Consider the following 19017-nt stretch of genomic DNA (forward strand, 5'->3'; position numbering starts at 1 on the left):
TGTCCTTGGTTATAAAGCTTCTCTCCAGCTCCAGTTCGGTTGGTTATTCAGGATAATTTTTCTTTAATTTAGTTGTAATCTCAGGTTGGTACTTGGAGGCAATTAGTGTACTTCCACTTACTCCTCTGACATCTTGAGTTCCTAGGAAATTGCCTTTGAATAGACAGACCTAGATTTGAATCCTGACTCTACCGTATTTTAACTGAGTGACTTGAGCAATTATTTAATCTCAGTCAGTCTCCCAGAGTAAATAGTACCTATTGCAGACAAGTGAGTTTTGGTAAGTTTAAATTATAACAAATATAATAATTATAGTATATAGTTTTTAAAATATAGAAAGCACTCAGTACATCAATAGATAACTAATAGTTCTACAGCTCAAAGCATTCCACTACTTTCATATGAAAACAAAAAAAAGTTATACACAAAATATCAAAGTAGAACATATGTGCCTTTATCTGATCTTTTGTATGATTTGATAAACTGTGTAGTAAAAGGCCCTTAAAAAAAAAAAGAAAAAACCCTTATGATTTCCTTTACTTAGAAGCATGAGGTTGAAATTATTTTAATAATCATTCCTGTAGGAACTAAATGTAACTTGGCTGACCAGGAAAGTTAAAAGCAATGAAAAAGAGAATACTAAAGGAACCTGAATTTCTCCAAGAAGATATGTCAAGTGGTCAATAAACACAAAAAAAGATGCCCAATAACATTAGTCATCAGGAAAATGGAAATCAAAGCCACATGTGATACTACCTCACACTCACTAAAATGGCTCCAGTTTAAACAAAACAGCAGATAATAGCAAGTGCTCCTGAGGATGGGGAGAACACAGAACCTGCACACACTGCCGGTGGAAATGTAAACTGGCACGGCCACTTTGGAAAAGAGCTCTGGAAGTTCCTTATGCGGTTAAACGAAGAGTGACTGTATGATCCAGCAATTCCACTCCTGGATTATCTCTCTCAAAATGAAAACTTATATCCATACAAAAACTTGTACATAAATGTTCAGAGCAGTATTACTCATAATAGCCAAAAAACAGAAAAAAAAAAGTCTATCAACTGATGGATACATTACATGTAGGATAAACGTATGGAATATTATTCAACCATAAAATAAAGTATCTGTACATTCTGCAACATTGATGAACCTTGAAGTTAAGTAAAATAAGCCAGTCTCAAAAGACAGTATATAATTCTACTTATCTGAAATGTCCAGACTAGGCAAAATCCATGGAGACAGAGGTAGATTAGTGGTTGCCTATAGCTAGAGGGGACTTGGGGATAACAGCTAAAGGGTACAGGATTGGAGGTGGGGAGGAGATTAAAATGTTCTAAAGCTGATTGTGGTGATGGCTATTTAACTCTGTAAATATACTAAAAACCATTAAGTTGTACACATTAAATGGGTGAAATAAATGGTTCATGAATTACATGTCTGTAAAACTTTTTAAAATGAGAGATTATTGGTTCAAGAAGCCATAATTTTATATTAAGTTAAAAGAAGAAAATTAAGGTGAATATAGGGCAAATGTGATGAGAAAGCTGAATGGCAAAATTAAGAAAAGAGTGCAAAATTATTAATTTTTCTTTGACAATGACAAACCTTCAACTTGAAAACTACTTTCTTCCAATCCCCACATTTTTCAAAGGAAAGACACAGAGTAACATAAGAGCATCAGACTTGGAGGAGTCCTATGTCTACTTTTTTTTTTTCCACTCATTTATTAGCCTGCTGACCTGGGAAGGAGACAAACTGTCAGAGCCTCTGTTTGTTAGTTTAAAATGAATCCCCCATCACAAAATGTTCAAATTTATATGAGGAACACAAGAAATATTACCAATATTTTTAAGTAGTTCAGCATAAAAAATAAACTTGTGAGGTCCTGAATCAATGTATCAACAGTGTTAAGGAAAGAAAAGTTTCTCTTTTCTAATTCCAAAATGCCAAACTGCATTCTTGTCTTTACTGTCAGCCAAGATACCTAGAACTTTCTCCATTTTTTGTTTAGTAAAGTAGGACCAAAAAAAACTGTACTGCAAACACAATCTTCACCTTGTCAGAGCTGGCATGTAGATAGTATCCATCCTTTGAATTTTTCACTGCAGATCATGATAAATGATTAAGCAGCAATAGCTGAGGGCTTAATCTGACCCTACTAGGGACAAATGAATTTCATGATTTGACTTTCAAAACTGCAGAGTCCACTGTCAACCTTAAGAAAAAGAGCTCTACTTTTTATACAAAGGTAAGGATGGGAAAGCCCAGTAAAACCCAATTTTGTATGGTTTTCCAACTGAAGTATTTTCTTAAAGATAGGCTATTCTCTTACCCTTACTGATTTTTAAAATTTCTTTGTCTTACGATGTCTTTTTATATTCTTAATTATATTTGATAGTCAGGGATCTCAAGAGTAGTGAATAGACAAATCACTACCAAATGCTGCTGGGAAAGAGATTTATGACTATGCTGAATATTTTCATTCTTGAAACTCTTGGCAGCTAGAGATACTTCACACATGATATCAATTAGGAGACAGAATAAATAGCCTCACAGAATGCATGCTGGCTCCTGTGGATAGCATGCTGGCAAAAAACCCAGAAGATTAGCTCAAAATTAGTAAATGTGACCTGGCAAGAGCCTCTGAATTGAGTATATTTTACAACTTTAACACACATCACAGGACATAACAGCAGCAGTTTCACAACTAATGAACACACACAAAAGAAGCTTGGAAAGGCTTAAAACAGAAAGATATATTATTATCTTCTATGCTCATCAAGGGAGAATAGATTATTTCTACTTATTCAGATGAACATAAAGCTATTCATCACCAAACATAACAGAGAATATTTTTGTTATCAAAATTAACAATGATGCAGTTTCAACAAATTCCATAACTCAGAACACTAGTAATATCTATAAGGAAAACATGATAAATAACAATATTCATCTCTAATAAATATCGATAAAATAGTAAGTTCATCTTCTAAACAAGAAAGAGAAATGAAAATATGGAATAAGAAAATAAGTCTTCCTTACAATAAAGTGAAGTTAACTGATTGCTGGTATTGCTTTATGATTTATTAATGTCCACCTTATTACAAAAAAGATTTAAAGGGGCTAGTAACAATTTGTTAGAAAGACAACATGTTGAATTCTTATTTCATTTGCACCATCTGAGTTGAAGTTTATTAAAAGTGAATTTTGATAAAAATATTATCTTGATTTTAGATTTCATTACAGAGAGAGAAGGAGTGGGGAGAGAGATAATGATGAGAAACAGAAATGCCTTTAACCAAGCAATTATTGAAGTATCAAAATAAGAAATAGGGTTTATTAAATAAAATACCTAGACATGACACCTCAATTCCTTTAAAGGACAAATGGAATGGGAGAGGCAAGGTAGTTCTACAGGCTAAATATTCATATCCCCCTCCAAATCTGTAAGTTGAAATCCTAATCCCCATGATGATGGTATTGTGAGATGGGATCTCTGGGAGGTGATTAGATCACAAGGGTAGAATTTTCGTGATTGGGATTAGTGTTCTTTTATAAAGAGACTCCAGGGAGTTATCTTGCGTCTTCTGCCATGTGGGGTTAGTGAAAAGATAGCTGTCTCTGAGAACCAGGACCATCTACGAACCAGGAAGTTTGCCCACACCAAACACTGAATATGCCCATACCTTGACCTTGGACTTCCCATACTCTAGAACTCTTAGAAACAAATATTTGTTGTTAATAAGCCATTCGATTTATATTATTTTTGGTATAGCAGCCCAGATGGCCTCAGACAGTAATACAGTATAAACGTGGGCTCAAAATTATTATTATAAGTAGTAGTTTGGATTGGGGAAATGGATTTGAGGCTAAATATTTAACAATCCATAATGGCCTCTGTTAAGTATAGAAACAAGTACCAAGAGCTTCTTTAGCGGTGAAGGAATAAGATACTATTTGAAGAAATTAATTAAGACACTATCATTATGTGCGTTTTAAGAGAAAGATTTAAAAGAAAAAAAAACCTACTTAAAACCTTCCTGATGGCATTGAGTATATCCAATTATGTACTAATTTTTCAGAAGCAAGTTGAACATTTAAAGAGTACCTATAGGGGCACAAATTATGCAAGGTGTTTTTCTTTTTTTAGATATAATTTATTTTTAGAGAGGGAAAGGGAGGGAGAAAGAGAGGAAGAAAAATATCAATGTGTGGTTGCCTCTTGAGCACCCCCTACTAGGGACCTGGCCCGAAACCCAGGCTTGTGCCCTGACTGGGAATTGATCTGACAATCCTTCAGTTCCCAGGCTGGAATTCAAAACACTGAGCCACACCAGCCAGGGCTATGCTAATTCTTTTTTGTGTGTGTACTATCATTTTATCCTGGTTGGAAGAAACAGAGACTCAGGAGCTTAAGAAAAGTAGACAAAGGATACACCAATAAATGTTCTGTATCAGGTACAGTCCTATGATCACCTAAAAAAATATGCTTTGTACTACACTAGAGGGCATTTTTCATATCTCTGGTAATGACTACAATGAGTATCTTAAATTCATAGAATGAGAAAAAACAGTACTACACTCTGAGAGTCTCTTATGAGTTAATGAGCATCGATAGGCAATAGAGCCTTAGAGTAACAGCAGAGGGCACATGGAGAATGCAATGAAATTACAGACCCAATACGACAAAATTACTATTTGTCAGGGGGGAAAGTTAATTTCAGAAATAAATTCATTTCTGTTTGGAAAAAATAATGAAAAGGAAATACTCCAAAATGGTGACAGTGGTCACCACCTTTTGGAGGTACTTATATGAAAATCTTTCTTCTCTCAAAACTTCTTTTAAAACTCATTTAAAAATCAGGTTTAATGAAAATAACAATTATTAAAATGATACTTCCCAATTCTAGATGAATGGAATTGAAGTAATAAAATACAAGTCCCTGGTTATGTGTAGTATTTTCCCTGCTGCAATAGTCCCCTGCCATGAACCCTAAAAACTTTGCTGATGATTGAGCAATGAAAACCCCACCTTTTGTACACATCAGTTCCTGAACAGTGATGACACCTGCTCAAATAAGTGTTTACCTAAAAGAGCATTAGTTTACTTATACCCAGACCCTGAGTAAACACCTAACCTACATTTTCCTCATTGATAAAATGTTATTATAATCCCTACATTGCAGAGTTGAAGAACATAAATGAAAATTCTTACTCTGCCCAGGGACATGAGGTTACAAACACTCAATACAGTTACTGCTTGCATTATTAAACTATATTCATTATTATCAAATCCATAATAGTTACCATAAGCTAAAAGAATTCTACTTAGTCTCATTCTATAAAAAACTGATACAGAGATCTGATCAGATAACTAGGGAGGAGTTGAGAGGGGCCACCGCAGGGGGTTGCCTGAGGTAAAGATAAGCAGTCTAGGATGAGATTAGCTGAGAAGCTGAATACCTCTGAAGCACATGGAATTATGGGCCAGAAGATTTAAAGTAAAAGGAGGGCAGAGTCTGGCTCTCTGGCCCTCTTCCTGGAGGACTGTGGTGCAGCTGCCTGCATTTCCCAAAAGACGGTATTTGGGATGGGAGAAGAAACTCTGGGCACAGCCCAGGATCTGGCTGACCTGGCAGGGATGGCAGGGTTCTTCTTGGAGTGTCCTAGAGGGAACAGGCTCTGAGGCAGGAGCCTGCCATTCTTCCAAAATTGTGTAGCTTTTGTATCTTTTGTTTTAGTTTGTATACTAATCCTATAGAAATAAGATAATTAAAAACTACCTAGGGAATGATAGGGAAACGGAAGAACTAAAGAGTTTAGTCTTAATTGAGAGGGTTAAGTGATAAAGGGTATAACTAAAGAGTTACAGTTTAGCCTTAATTCATAGACTTAAGTAATTAAAGCTGTAACTAAAATGTTAAAGATTTTAGCCTTAATAGACTTAAGTGACTAATGCATGTGGAATGCTGTTATTCTAAAACTGTGTAGCTTTTGAATAAAGACTCCTTTTCTGTATCACCAAACCTTCGCCTTCAGAATTTTGCCTGGAAGGTGGCAGTGGGCAGCAGGCAGCAGGACCCCACCTGCTATTCAGTAACAAAACTACAATTGTGTGTACTCTGTCATAAACCGAAGTATAATCAATGAATTATCATTAATGTAATTACCACATTTCTCCAAAACAGTAAAGATTCTCTGCTGTGCTGTAATTTTGGGAATTGTGTAAAGCTCAGAAAATGATGTAGAAGTTGAGTTCTAACACTGATCCATCCAATCTGATCACTAGGAAAAAAAGCTTCCTTTGCTACTCTTCAGTAATTTTTGCTGGCTATAAAACTACCACTAGCTGATGCCAATTTCCTCAACTCATCTGCTTGTAAAGCCATCTAATCACAAAACTAAGAAGCAAACATATTCAAGAGTTCTCCTATAAGCAAAACATCCCTTTCTATATTAACAATACTAGAATGGCTATATAACCATTTAATTCAAGGCTATCCTCTACAAAGGATGTCTAAAGTACAAGGTCTTGCTCCAGTCCTTCAACCAAAAATCTGGGGATGAATATTCAAATGTTCAGTTACTTGAATCTAATCTTACATTCTTGTAACTAATATACCTTATAAATAATTTGTTAGAAATCATACACACCAATTGAAAAAAAAGCCTACTTCAGGAGGGTGGGGGAAGTAGGAGAGGGTGAAGAGAGGATAAATGGTGATGAAAAGAGACTTGACTTGGGGTGATGAACACACAATACAATATACAGATGATCTATTATATAGAAATGTACCCCTGAAACCTATATAATTCTATTAACCAATGTCATCTCAATAAATTTAAAAAAAAAAAGCCTACCTCAGCGTGGCAGAGTGCATGAAGACCTTGCAACACCAAGGCTGCTGGAGTAGCTTGATCAGGCTTGGTGCATTCATTCAACACCTGGGAAATAGCTGCCAACATATCTGCACCATGCTGATACGGCCTACAGGAAGTGACAGTTTAGAAAGATTACAGCCAGTGAGCTGCAGTAGCACTCCCATGTCTTTTACTTGAACCAAAAGCATTAATGCTTTCCTTTACCCTTGTGCCTACTAAATATTGACCCTCATATAATAACACCATGTATTTTTCTTCAAAGATTTTCATCATCATCATTTTTGCTCAAAGTTAAGGCTCATTTTTGGTACAGAAATATTATCTCAAGACATTACATAGTATTCTCCCTAGTGTATAAGTTATCTAAATTGACAAAATTTCAAGTGTATAATGGTGACAGGAACTTACTGAGATTACCAGTAAGAAGAGAGCTAGCCCTACCTGGAAGCTGCTCAGGTATCCGACACTGGCTACAGAAGTGGGTATTGGATAGCAGATGATTTGTTATAGTAATGATACTAGCTAAAGTGGCTATACCTATCACAATGCTGATGAAGATGATGATAAAAAATAATAATATGAATTATAACCGATTAAACACCTATCCAGGCACTGTGCTGAATTCACTCACACTTCCTGCTCCCACCTTCCTCTCCTCTCAATGCTACACATATTGTGTTATCCCCAGGATGCTTTCAACTGCATAAGGAAATGCTCAGGCTCATCCTCTGCATTCCTTGTAACCCTGCAGTGATATAATGATACTTTCCCCCAGTTAACAAAATATCAATTGATGAAGTTGCCTGATTGGATTCTATGCTTTCACTGTCTGACAAATGGAAGTCATTTTCCAAAATGGGAAAATTTGACAGATCTTGAGGTGGTAATTGAAAGGAACACTGAATAAGTTCTTAGTAGACCCTGATCTGGTCTGATATTTATCCTCTCCTGAGTGGAGCTTTATGAACGCAAAATTAAAGTGTCAGATAATAATCTCTCACCTCTAAAACCTTTTCCATGCCAATACCTTAAGAGTATCCAAACTCTCAGGTGTTGTGTTCCATGTGTGGAACTTTGAAGCTGAGGTCATTTTTGTGTTGCCAAAAGGCTGAAGCTTAGAAAAGAGGCAGAACTGCTGAGGCTTAGATATATTCTGATCCGAGATTTCACATGAAGCAGGAACCATCCATGCTATCAGCACCTGGGCCAACCCATTCATCACACAGCTTTACAAAGGACCATTCACAGGGTCAGTACTGAAAATTGGGATGATGGCCCCAGGAATTCTACAGTGCAGTGGCTAAACATATGGAATGGCAGGAATATAGTTCATTTTGAATGTATCAAATCTATTTCCTCCCTAAATATTTTTACCTTACTCTCTTAAAGAAAAAAATCTGGCCAACTGGAGCTTTGCTTAGTGTTATTGAAGTCTTGTCCCCTCCTCCCTGTTTATCAATTCATCCACTGGAACAGCCAAGTCATCTCCCTAATAGCTGCATGTTTTTCTAAACCCTATAGTATACATGGAAATTCAAGATCATGTCCTTCCTTGTAATAATTCCTAATAATTAATTCCATGCAATGAGTCACAAATAAGGCCTTCTCAATTAAAACTAGATAAAAATAGTTTGATTTCCCTCTACAAAGAATGTGTAAAGTAGGTTTGCTTCACTCCTTCAGACAAAAATCTCTAGGAATGAATATTCAATCTTTGACAAAACTGCTTAGGTTTCAATGATTTATATATAGAAAAATAAAAAATATATATCATGTTTTATTATAATACTAAACTGCCATCCCAAAAAAGATATAAATATCCTATAAAGCTAGATCAGCTATAAGACTAGGCCTGAAATGAAGACATGCTTGCTTCCCAAAGTTATTTTCCAATATTACTAAATTTTACCATCAGAAAACTTAAATTGAAAACTAAAATATTACTCAAATATTTTCTGCCTATCTTTCCTAGAGGCCTGGTTGTAAATTAAAAAATAAGTGCAAAATAATATTATCGTGGTATACATTCCCAAGAGTTAAGCACATCTTACCTTTGCTTACATATGTCTCTGATCGATGCTGCTTTAGCAATCAGTTTTTCCCATTGGACTTCCTTGCCCACAGACAGAGAGGGCGTATCGGACATGGCCATGAACCGCTGCAGTTCAGGATAGACACGATCCTACCAAGACAATTTTACAAAAAAGGTAATTTCCCAATTTGAGTTGAATAATCATTATCTACTTTTATGCAGCATTTTCATCTTCAAATTTCCTATCTGCATTGCAAATTATAATGTATTTCTTCTAATCAGCAGAGAAAAAGGCTGTTGTGATTGCTAGGGATTTCTTACATTCCCATGTACTGTTCATTTCATAAAACAAGAAAAAAGTGGCTAAATCAAACCCTAATGACAAAGGCTCTAATCACTTATAATCATATTTCTATTACTTTTCCACACAAATGGAAAACTAAATTTCAGAATTAAAGAAATAAGATTATTTTCTGTTCTCAGTTTCTCTCTGAGAGTCAATCACAACTGACTGCATTACTGATCAAAGGTGTCATACTAAATCAAAATTTCTCAAATGCAATCACTGATGTCACACAGTACTATCATATCAAAGTCCTATTACACATAATGATGCAAATTAGTTTCCTTCACTGAAAGAAACATGTTTAATACTCATACAAGTATATGTCGAGCTTACCTGATTTTCCCACAAAGATGTCAATAAGCGCAAAGTGACAGCCCTTAGTTGTGGAGTGGTTCCAAGAAGTTGGATTACCCGTAGAATTTGTCCTACGCACACCTAGGAAATATTTTAAAAATTTAGGTTTCATAGATGTAAATTTAGATTATCTCAAAGTTACCATGAGATTTTTAAAACCCCTTATTATGAAATAAAGACCTAAATGGAAGCTTACTATAGTCTTACCCATCTTCTCAAAGGTTGGGGATAGCCTTAGGAAGGGTTATCTACCAATCCTGAGAACATAAAGACCTTACTTCAGATAATTGCCAATGGAAAAACTTGGCTATTGATTTAAAAGAATTTCTTACATATTTTAATAAACACTTTTGGCTCAACAAGGGAAGTAGTGATCACAGCAAAATTAAGGACTCAAAATTTCAAATAATTACAACCAAAATTAAATGTATTACTCATGCCTTACTTTCTTTTTGCCTTGAAGTAAACTGGTTAATATACAAACCTTGTGAACACCAAGTGCAGGTAAAGTATATAAGATATCATTGTATAATACAGGTTCCAGTGGTCTTCCCAATTTGAACATCAAAACTGGAATCAAATTTGGTACCTAAAGTGAATTTAAAAAAGATATTAACTATGCCTTATGAAAGAAATCAATCTATAAAGCAATTATTATTTCATTTTTATTCAGAAGAGTAAAATAAATATGAATTATATATAAATTGGAAGACTAAAAACTAAGTTAGCAATGTGTTGTTGATGGTAATTTTATAGTACCACTAATATTCTCTTTTAAAATTAGCTTCCAAACACCAATCAAAATAATGGTTTTTCCTAAAATAACTATGATATGATATATTTACTCTCAGCAACACAAAGCTAGTTAAGATATATACTGCCCCAAAGAAATTCACAGTTCTAATGAGCAGCTAATACTTAGGATATATAAATAATAAAATAATTTCACATATTGAAATACTCAGTTATGTTATTCCAATATGAAATGCTTAAAATCAGTTGTAAGGTGGGAAGAGTTAATAAGTAAGGTCCCATTTCAATCACTATGCATAACACAATGAAATGAGAAAAGCAATTCATCTGTGGATCAGAAGACTTAATAATGTTAAAATAGTAATATTTCCCAAGTAGATCTATAGACTCAATGCAATCCCTACCAAAACACCATCTGTCTTCTTTGGCAAAATTAAGGAAGTAATTGTAAAATTCATATTGAACAGCAAAGGATCCCAAATAGCCAAAATAATCTTTTTTATTTTTTATTACTGTTTTAATGTGAGGATTTATTTTCCTTTTTATTTTATTGTTTGTTATTACAGTTGTCCCAATATTTCCCCTTTTGGCCCCCTCCAACCACCCCACCCCTCATTCCCACTGTCAATCCTGATCTCACCTATAAGCTGAATCTAATCAACAAAACTAACTAGCCAAAATAATCTTTTAAAAAAAAATAGAACAAAGTCTGATAACTCAAACTTCCCAATTTCAAATTTTACTATAAAGCTACAGTATGGTACTGGCATAAAAATAAAAATATAGATCAATGAAAAAAAAAACTCAAGAGTCCAGAAATAAATCCTTTTATTTATGTTCAATTGATTTTTGACAAAAAATGCAAAGAAAATACACTAGGGAAAGAATAGCCTCTTTGAAAACTGGTACTGGGTTTCAACAACCAGATATTCACATGCAAAAGAATAAATTTGGATCCCTTCCTCACACCACATGTGAATGTGAATTCAAAATAGATTTTAGAGCAAAATGTAAGATGTAAAAGTATACTTAAGAAAAATATGGTTGACCCTAAAAGAACACACCAACTTCCCACACAGTCGCAAATTCACATGCAACTACTATAGGAGTAAATTTTTGTGACCTTAGGTTAGTCAAAGCCTTTTTCAGATGTGACAACAAAATCACAAGCAAGAAAAGGAAAACATAGATTTCATTAAGTTAAAAATATTTGTCTGTCAAAAGGTACTATAAAGAAAAATAAAAAGGCAATCCATAAAATGGAAGAAAACATTTGCAAATCATGTATTTAATAAGGAGTTTGTATCCAGAATATATACAGAATTCTTGTAATTTAAGAATAAAAGGAAAAATAACCTCATTTTAAAATAGCAAAGAAGCGAACAGATATTTCTCTGAAGATAAATGGCCAATAAAGAGAAAAAAAGATACTAAACCATCATTAGCCTTGACATTATTAAAAATCAAGACCAGAATGATATACAACTTCACACCCAATAGAATGCTTATACTAAAAACAGACAATAGCAAGTGTTGGTAAGCATGTGGAGAAATTGAGTCCTTCATATACTGCTAGTGGAAATGTAAAATGGTGCAAACCCTTCAGAAAACAGTCTGAGAGTTTCTCAAATGGTTAAAGAGAATTAACATATGATCTAGCATTTCTATTCCTAGATATCTACCAAAAAGAAAGAAAAACATGAATCCACACAAAACTTGAATATAAATGTTCATGCAGCATAATTCAGAACAGTCAAATAGCAGAAACAATCCAAAATAGCCATCAACTGATCAATGGATAAATAAAATGTAGTGTAGCCATACAATGTAATGTTATTTGACCATAAAAATGAAAAGGAATCAGTATGGATAAAACTTGAAAATGTTATGTGAAGTGAAATAAGCCAGTCACAAAAGACCAATTATTGTATGATTCCATTTATACAAAATGTGCAGAATAGGCAAATCTATTTACAAATATCTAATTATAAAAGGTAATTGCTTAGGATTAGGAATCTGCAGGAAAAATGAGGTGGGATTGCTAATGGGTACAAGGTTTCTTCGGGGGAGTGATAAAAATGTTCTCAAATTATTTTTAATTATGTTTGCACAATTCTGTAAATATACTGAAAGTCATTGTAGGGCACACTTTGATCTAATTATATGGCACATAAATTACATCTTAAACAATTTTTATTTAACATTTTTTTTATCCTCATCTGAGGACATTTTTTCGTTGCTTTTAGAGAGAGTGAGAAGAGGGAGAGAAGAGAGACAGAGAGAGAGAAACATCGATGTGAGAGCAAAACATCAATTGGTTACATTTTTGTATGCACTCCAATCAGGGCTCAAACCCACCCAACCTTGTTATGTGCCCTGACTAGGGCTCAAACTTGTGACCTTTCAGTCTACAGGATGACTATCCAACCACCTATAAGCCACACTGACCATAGCAAAGCTACTTTTATTTTAAAAATTCCGTTCAAAATTATTGAATGAATACCTACTATGAGCAAGAAACTACTTGAATGCAAAAAAAAATTATTTTTCTTAGAGTGCATTTCAGTTTTGTTGCTCAGAAACTTTTTGAATTTCTTTATATGCTGTAATCTTAGAAATCCTATTCCTTCTTAATTTAGAAGGCATTTACTTCAATTTCAAAGAGGAAAAAATCTTAACTCTACCAACAAAAATATAACAGTTCAAAATTAATTCATTAACAAGCCTAACCATGTTATGTGAGGGCAGTATTTAGAACTATGTATATAATAGCTAAAGTCTCACAACAAATAGCCAGAATTTATGATTTTTTAACAATTGCTGGGGCTCTATTACAACAGAAGTTTCATCATCCTCACTTTGAGCAAATGAAAGGAGACAAATTTTTGAATTGGCTTCTTATTCCCCATTTAAATTAAAAATAAAGGGTTATCTTAGATTGTACATATCTCAGTGAATTACCTCTTCTGGGAAGATGTCTACCCAGACACTTTGACAGATACTTAGTTCTGGGAAGGGCAATCAGTAGTACACTTAGTGGCATTTTATAAAATAATTTATTTAGTCCTATGGCTTTCAAACAACTTTTAATTATACTGTCAGGAAAGAAATAAAGTACTCTATTTATGCTAAAGAGTGCAGTTCCTTTATGAGCCTTGGAACTAAAGAGGTATGTAAGGGTATCTATTTTCTCTGGCAAGATCAGAAATGAAAACACAAAATGGGAAATTTTTACAGTAAATCATCTTAGGCTTAAAGTCAAAGAACATGTATAAAGGACCCCTGGACAAAGACAACGGGGTGGCGGGGGGGATGGAATGTGGGAGGTGGGGTTGGGTAGGGCAGGGGAGAGTAATGGGGGAAAATGGGGACAACTGTAACTGAATAATAACAAAAAAGAGCACATTTTTAATCCAGAAATATAATAACCTTAAGCTTAGTATAGTTTTTGAATATATTATAATGCTAATTAAATCCACAGGTCAATGGGAAAAACACAAAATAGGTGTTACTTCATTAGGAAAAGACATATAGATACATAGATGTGGAAAATTTTTTTTCATAAAGTATGGACTATTGTTTTCCTAGTGAAGTAATAGGTATATATATACTTGAGAGGTCATTATGATCTCTTGATTCCTCTGCATTTAGGCTTTCTACACTACAGAGGTAGAAAAGAGAATAAATGTTCTGATTTTATTTTAAATTTAAAATAAGCTGGTAAGTGCCCTATAATTTACTGAATCAAGACCTTTTGGGTTTCTGCCCTGGCTGGTGTGGCTCAGTGGGGTTAGTGTCAGCCTGCAAACTGAAAGGGTCGCCTGTTCAATTTCAGCCAGGCACATGCCTGGGTTTCGGGCCAGGACCCCTGTTGGGGTGTGCGAGAGGCACCAAACGATGTTTCTCTCCCTCTCTTTCTCCCTCCTTTCCCTCTCTCTAAAAAATAAATACAATCTTTTAAAAAAAAGACCTTTTGGGTTTCTTAAAACTCAACACTTTCTTCTCTCCTTTAGAACGTAAGTCCTTGATAGACAAACTGATTTAGGGTGATGGGATTATTAAGTAGCCCCCATTTCACAGATTTCTCAGTAAAAATATTGACAGCCAAAGGGGGAAAAGCATGATACATTCAAAGTACTGAAAGAAAAAAAAGCCAGCCAAAAACTATATTAAGCAAAACATTCTTTCAATAATGAAGGAAAGATATAGACTTTTCCAGATACTCAAAAGATGAGGTAGTTTATCTATTAGACCTGCCTTATAAGAAATACTAACAGGAGTCCTTGAAGTTGAAAGGAAAGGATCCTAGAAAGCAACATAAAAGCATATGAAAGCATAAAGCTCACTGATAAAGGTAGCTATATAAAAAAATACAAAATACTGTAATACTGGTACATAACTCTTACTTTTGGCATAGAAGTTCAAAGACAAAAGTTTAAGTATAACTATAAAAATATGTTAACAGATAAACAATATAAAAAGATATAAGCTGTGACATCAAGACCATAATATGTCGGGGGGATAAAAATGTAGATATTTTGTATGGAATTAGAGCTGCTATCAGCCTAAAATAGACTGTTATAACTATAAGATGTTTTCTATAAGCCCCAGGGTAACCACATGAAAATACCTATAGAGGATACTCAAAAGATAATGTGTAAGTTAACAAAGCATGTCACTGACAAAAAAATAAAATAAAAGAATGAAACACAACATAAGACAGCAACAGAAAAACAAAGGGATAAAAAAAGCTGTAAGACAGACAGAAAACAATTAACAACATGGCAATAGTAAGTCCTTCCCTATCTGCAATTAGGTTAAATGTAAACGGAGTAAACTCCCCAATCAAAAGACAGAGTGGTTAAAAGAATAAAAAACAAGATACAAATACTTGCTGTCTATAAGAGATTCACTTAGAGACTTCTGACCAAGATGAAGGCATACTGCGCCTCCTCCCACAACCAAAATAAGGACAACAACAATTTAAAAACGAAAAACAACCAGAATTGACAGAAAACTGAACTGTATGGAAGTCTGACAACCAAGGAGTTAAAGTAGACATATTCATCCAGACCAGTAGGAGGGGTGGAGTTGGGCAGCCAGGGAGGAGAGGGATCACAGCAAAGTGGTAGCTGGCAGACCCCGGGACTGCAGGACAGTAGGGGGCAAACCCAGTGAGGCAGCGGATTCTGGACGGGTGCAGTGCACAAGGTGGCTGGCAGACTGGGCGGTCCCACATTCACACGCAGACAAACCAGGTGAAACTGGGGGGCGAGACAGACCACAGAACCCAGGGCCCCAGCCCCGGGAAATCAAGCCTCAAATCACTGACTGAAAACCCCTGCCGGGTTTGAGGTGCTGGGAGAAACTCTCAGCCTCACAGGAAGAGTTCGTTGGAGAGACCCACAGGGTTCTAGACCATACACAAACCCACCCACCCAGGAATCAACACCAGAAGGGCCCAGTTTGCTGGAGGGAAGTGGGGGAAGTAACTGAAATCTGTCAGACAGCAAAGCAAGCGGCACTGTTCCCTCTCGGACCCCTTCCCCACATACAGGATGACACCCAAGTGACGTGGGTTGCCCCACCCAGGTGAACACCTAAGGCTCTGCCCCCACTATGTAACAGGCCCGCTGAGACAAAAAAAAAAAAAAAGGCCCAAATGAAAGAATAGATCAAAGCTCTAGAAAAAAATATAATTAAGTGATGAAGAGATAGCCAACCTATCAGATGCACAGTTCAAAACACTGGTAATCAGGATGCTCACAGAATTGGTTGAATTTGGTCGCAAATTGGATGAAAAAATGAAAGCTATGCTAAGAGAAATAAAGGAAAGTGTACAGGGAACCAACAGTGACAGGAAGGAAACAAGGATTCAGATCAACGGTGTGAACATGAAAAAAAAACATTCAACCAGAATGGATGAAGAAATAAGAATTCAAAAAAAAACAAGGAGAGGTTTAGGAACTTCCAGGACATCTTTAAACTTTCCAACATCCGAATTGCAGGGGTACCAGAAGGAGAAGAGGAAGAGCAACAAGTGGAAAACTTATTTGAACAAATAATAAAGAACTTCCCCAATTTGGCAAAGGAAACAGACTTCCAGGAAATCCAGGAAGCTCAGAGAGTCCCAAAGAAGTTGGACCCAAGGAGGAACACACCAAGGCACATCATAATTACATTACACAATATTAAAATGAAGGAGAGAATCCTAGAAGCAGCAAGACATAAGGAGACAGTTACCTACAAGGGAGTTCCCATCAGATTGTCAGCTGATTTCTTAAAAGAAACCTTACAGGCAAGAAGGGGCTGGAAAGAAGTATTCAAAGTCATGAAAGGCAAGGACCTACATCCAAGATTACTCTATCCAGCAAAGCTATCATTTAGAATGGGAGGGCAGATAAGTACTTCCCAGATAAGGTCAAGTTCTAGGAGTTCATTATCACCCAGCCCTTGTTATATGAAATATTAAAGGGACTTATCTAAAAAAAAGATAAAAAATATGAACAGTAACATGACAACAAACTTACAGTTATTAACAACTGAACCTAAAACAAAAACAAAAACAAACTAAGAAACAACTAGAACAGGAACAAAATCACAGAAATGGAGATCACGTGGAGAGTTATCAACGGGGGAGTGGGTGGGGAGAGAGGGGAAAAAGGTACAGGGAATAAGTAGCATAAATTGTAGGTAGAAGGTAGACAGGGGGAGGGTAAGAATAGTATAGGAAATGGAGAAGCCAAAGAACTTATATATGTGACCCTTGTACATGAACTAAAGGTGGGGAATGCGGGTGTGAGGGGGTATGCAGGATGGAGGGGAGTGAAGGAAGGGAATGGGACAACTGTAATAGCATAATCAATAAAATATATTTTAAAAAAGAAAAGAGAAAAGACTCAAATAAATAAAATCAGAAATGAATGGAGACATTACAACTGATACCACAGAAATAAAAATATTATAACAGACCACTCTATATAATACTATAACAAATGAAACAGCCTAAAAGAAATGGATGAATTCCTGGAAATATACAATTTATCAAGACTGAATTATGAAGAAATAGAAAATCTGAACAGACAAATAACATAGGAGATTAAATCAGCAATCAAAAACCTCCCAACATAGAAAAACCAGATGGCCTTACAGTTGAATTCTACCAAACATTTAAAAAAGAACATGAATCCCTCTTGAACTACTCCCCAAAAACTGAACAAGCAGAAACACTTCCAAACTCATTTTAAAGGCCAGCACTACTCTCATACCAAAGCCAAAGAAAGACACTAACTACCATAAAACAAACAAAATACTACCTGCCAATATCCCTAATAAACATAGATGCAAAATTGCTCAATAAAATACTAGCAAACAGAAGTCAACAGCACTTTAAAAGTATCATACACTTTGACCAAGTGAAATTTATTTCTGGGATGCAAGAATGGTTCAACATATGAAATTAATCAATGTTCTAAATTACACTAACAGAATGAAGGATAAAAATCAGACAATCATCTCAAGAGACACAAAAACATTTTTGACAAAACTCAACACCCTTTCATGAGTTCAAAAAAAAAGCACTAAACTTAGAATGGAAGGGAATCACTTCAACATAATAAAATCTCTTTATAAAAAGTTGACAGCTAATACCAAGTTGAACAGCAAAAGACTGAAAGCTTTATCTCTACAATCACGACCAAGTCAAGAATGCCCATTCTTGCCATTTCTATTCATAGTACATAATATTAGTAGAACATAGAACATAGTATTATTGAAAGTGCTGTCCAGGGCAATTAGGCAAGAAAAAAAAAGTCATCCAAATTAGAAAGGAAAAAGTAAAATTATCTCTCACAGATGACATAAACTTATAGGTAGAAACCCTAAAGATCCCAGATAAAGACATTAGTTAAAACTAATAAATGAAGTAAGAAAAGCTGCAGAACACAAAAGGAACAAAAAAAACAGTTGTATTTTCATATACTAAAAGCAAACAATCTCAAAAGTTTTAAAAATCTTACTTACCATCTCATTAAAAAAAATTAATTAAATACTTAGGAATAAATTTAACTATGAAAGTGAAGACTTACATAGTGAAAACTACAAAACATTGCTTAAGAAATTAAACAGGACACAAATATATATTTTGCATACATAGACTGGAAGACTTAATACGGTTTAAATGTTCATACTGCCCAATCTACAGCTTCAAATTATCCTTATTAAAATTCCAATGGTACTTTTTGCACAGTAGAAAAAACAATGATAATATTGATATAGAACCACAAAGGCCCCTGACTAACCAAAACAATCCTGAGAAAGAATAAAGCTGGGTGCCTCATACTTCCTTTCTTCAAAAAGTATTACTTAGCTACAGTAATCAAAATAGTATGATATTGGCACAAGGACAAACAAATAGTCAATAGGATAGAACAGAGAGCACAGAAACAAACCCATGAATATATGGTAAATTAATTAATGACAAAGGAGACAAGAACACACAATGGAGAACGGATAGTCTGCAACAAATGGTGCTAGAAAAACTGGGTATCTCCATGCAAAGAAAGATATTGGACCCTGACCTTATACCAGACGCAAAAAGTTAACTTAACGTGACTTAAAGGCTGAAACATAAGACCTGGAACTATGA

General features: G+C 35.0%; 1 protein-coding gene across 4 annotated transcripts in view; it reads right to left on the reverse strand.

Moving 5' to 3' along the window:
- The window catches only part of FOCAD (focadhesin), a 310882-nt gene that overhangs the window by 151915 nt on the left and 139950 nt on the right, over positions 1-19017 (reverse strand). For all 4 annotated transcript variants that reach the window (XM_045840183.1, XM_045840184.1, XM_045840185.1 and 1 more), the window contains 4 exons: positions 10102-10206; positions 9597-9698; positions 8937-9067; positions 6865-6991 (listed from right to left, as the gene is read on the reverse strand). In XM_045840183.1, the coding sequence (XP_045696139.1) occupies positions 6865-6991; positions 8937-9067; positions 9597-9698; positions 10102-10206 (465 nt within the window). The remainder of the gene's footprint in view (positions 1-6864; positions 6992-8936; positions 9068-9596; positions 9699-10101; positions 10207-19017) is intronic.

Source organism: Phyllostomus hastatus, unplaced genomic scaffold (assembly GCF_019186645.2).
Source record: "Phyllostomus hastatus isolate PE091 unplaced genomic scaffold, TTU_PhHast_1.1 phas_contig_34, whole genome shotgun sequence".
Taxonomy (NCBI): domain Eukaryota; kingdom Metazoa; phylum Chordata; class Mammalia; order Chiroptera; family Phyllostomidae; genus Phyllostomus; species Phyllostomus hastatus.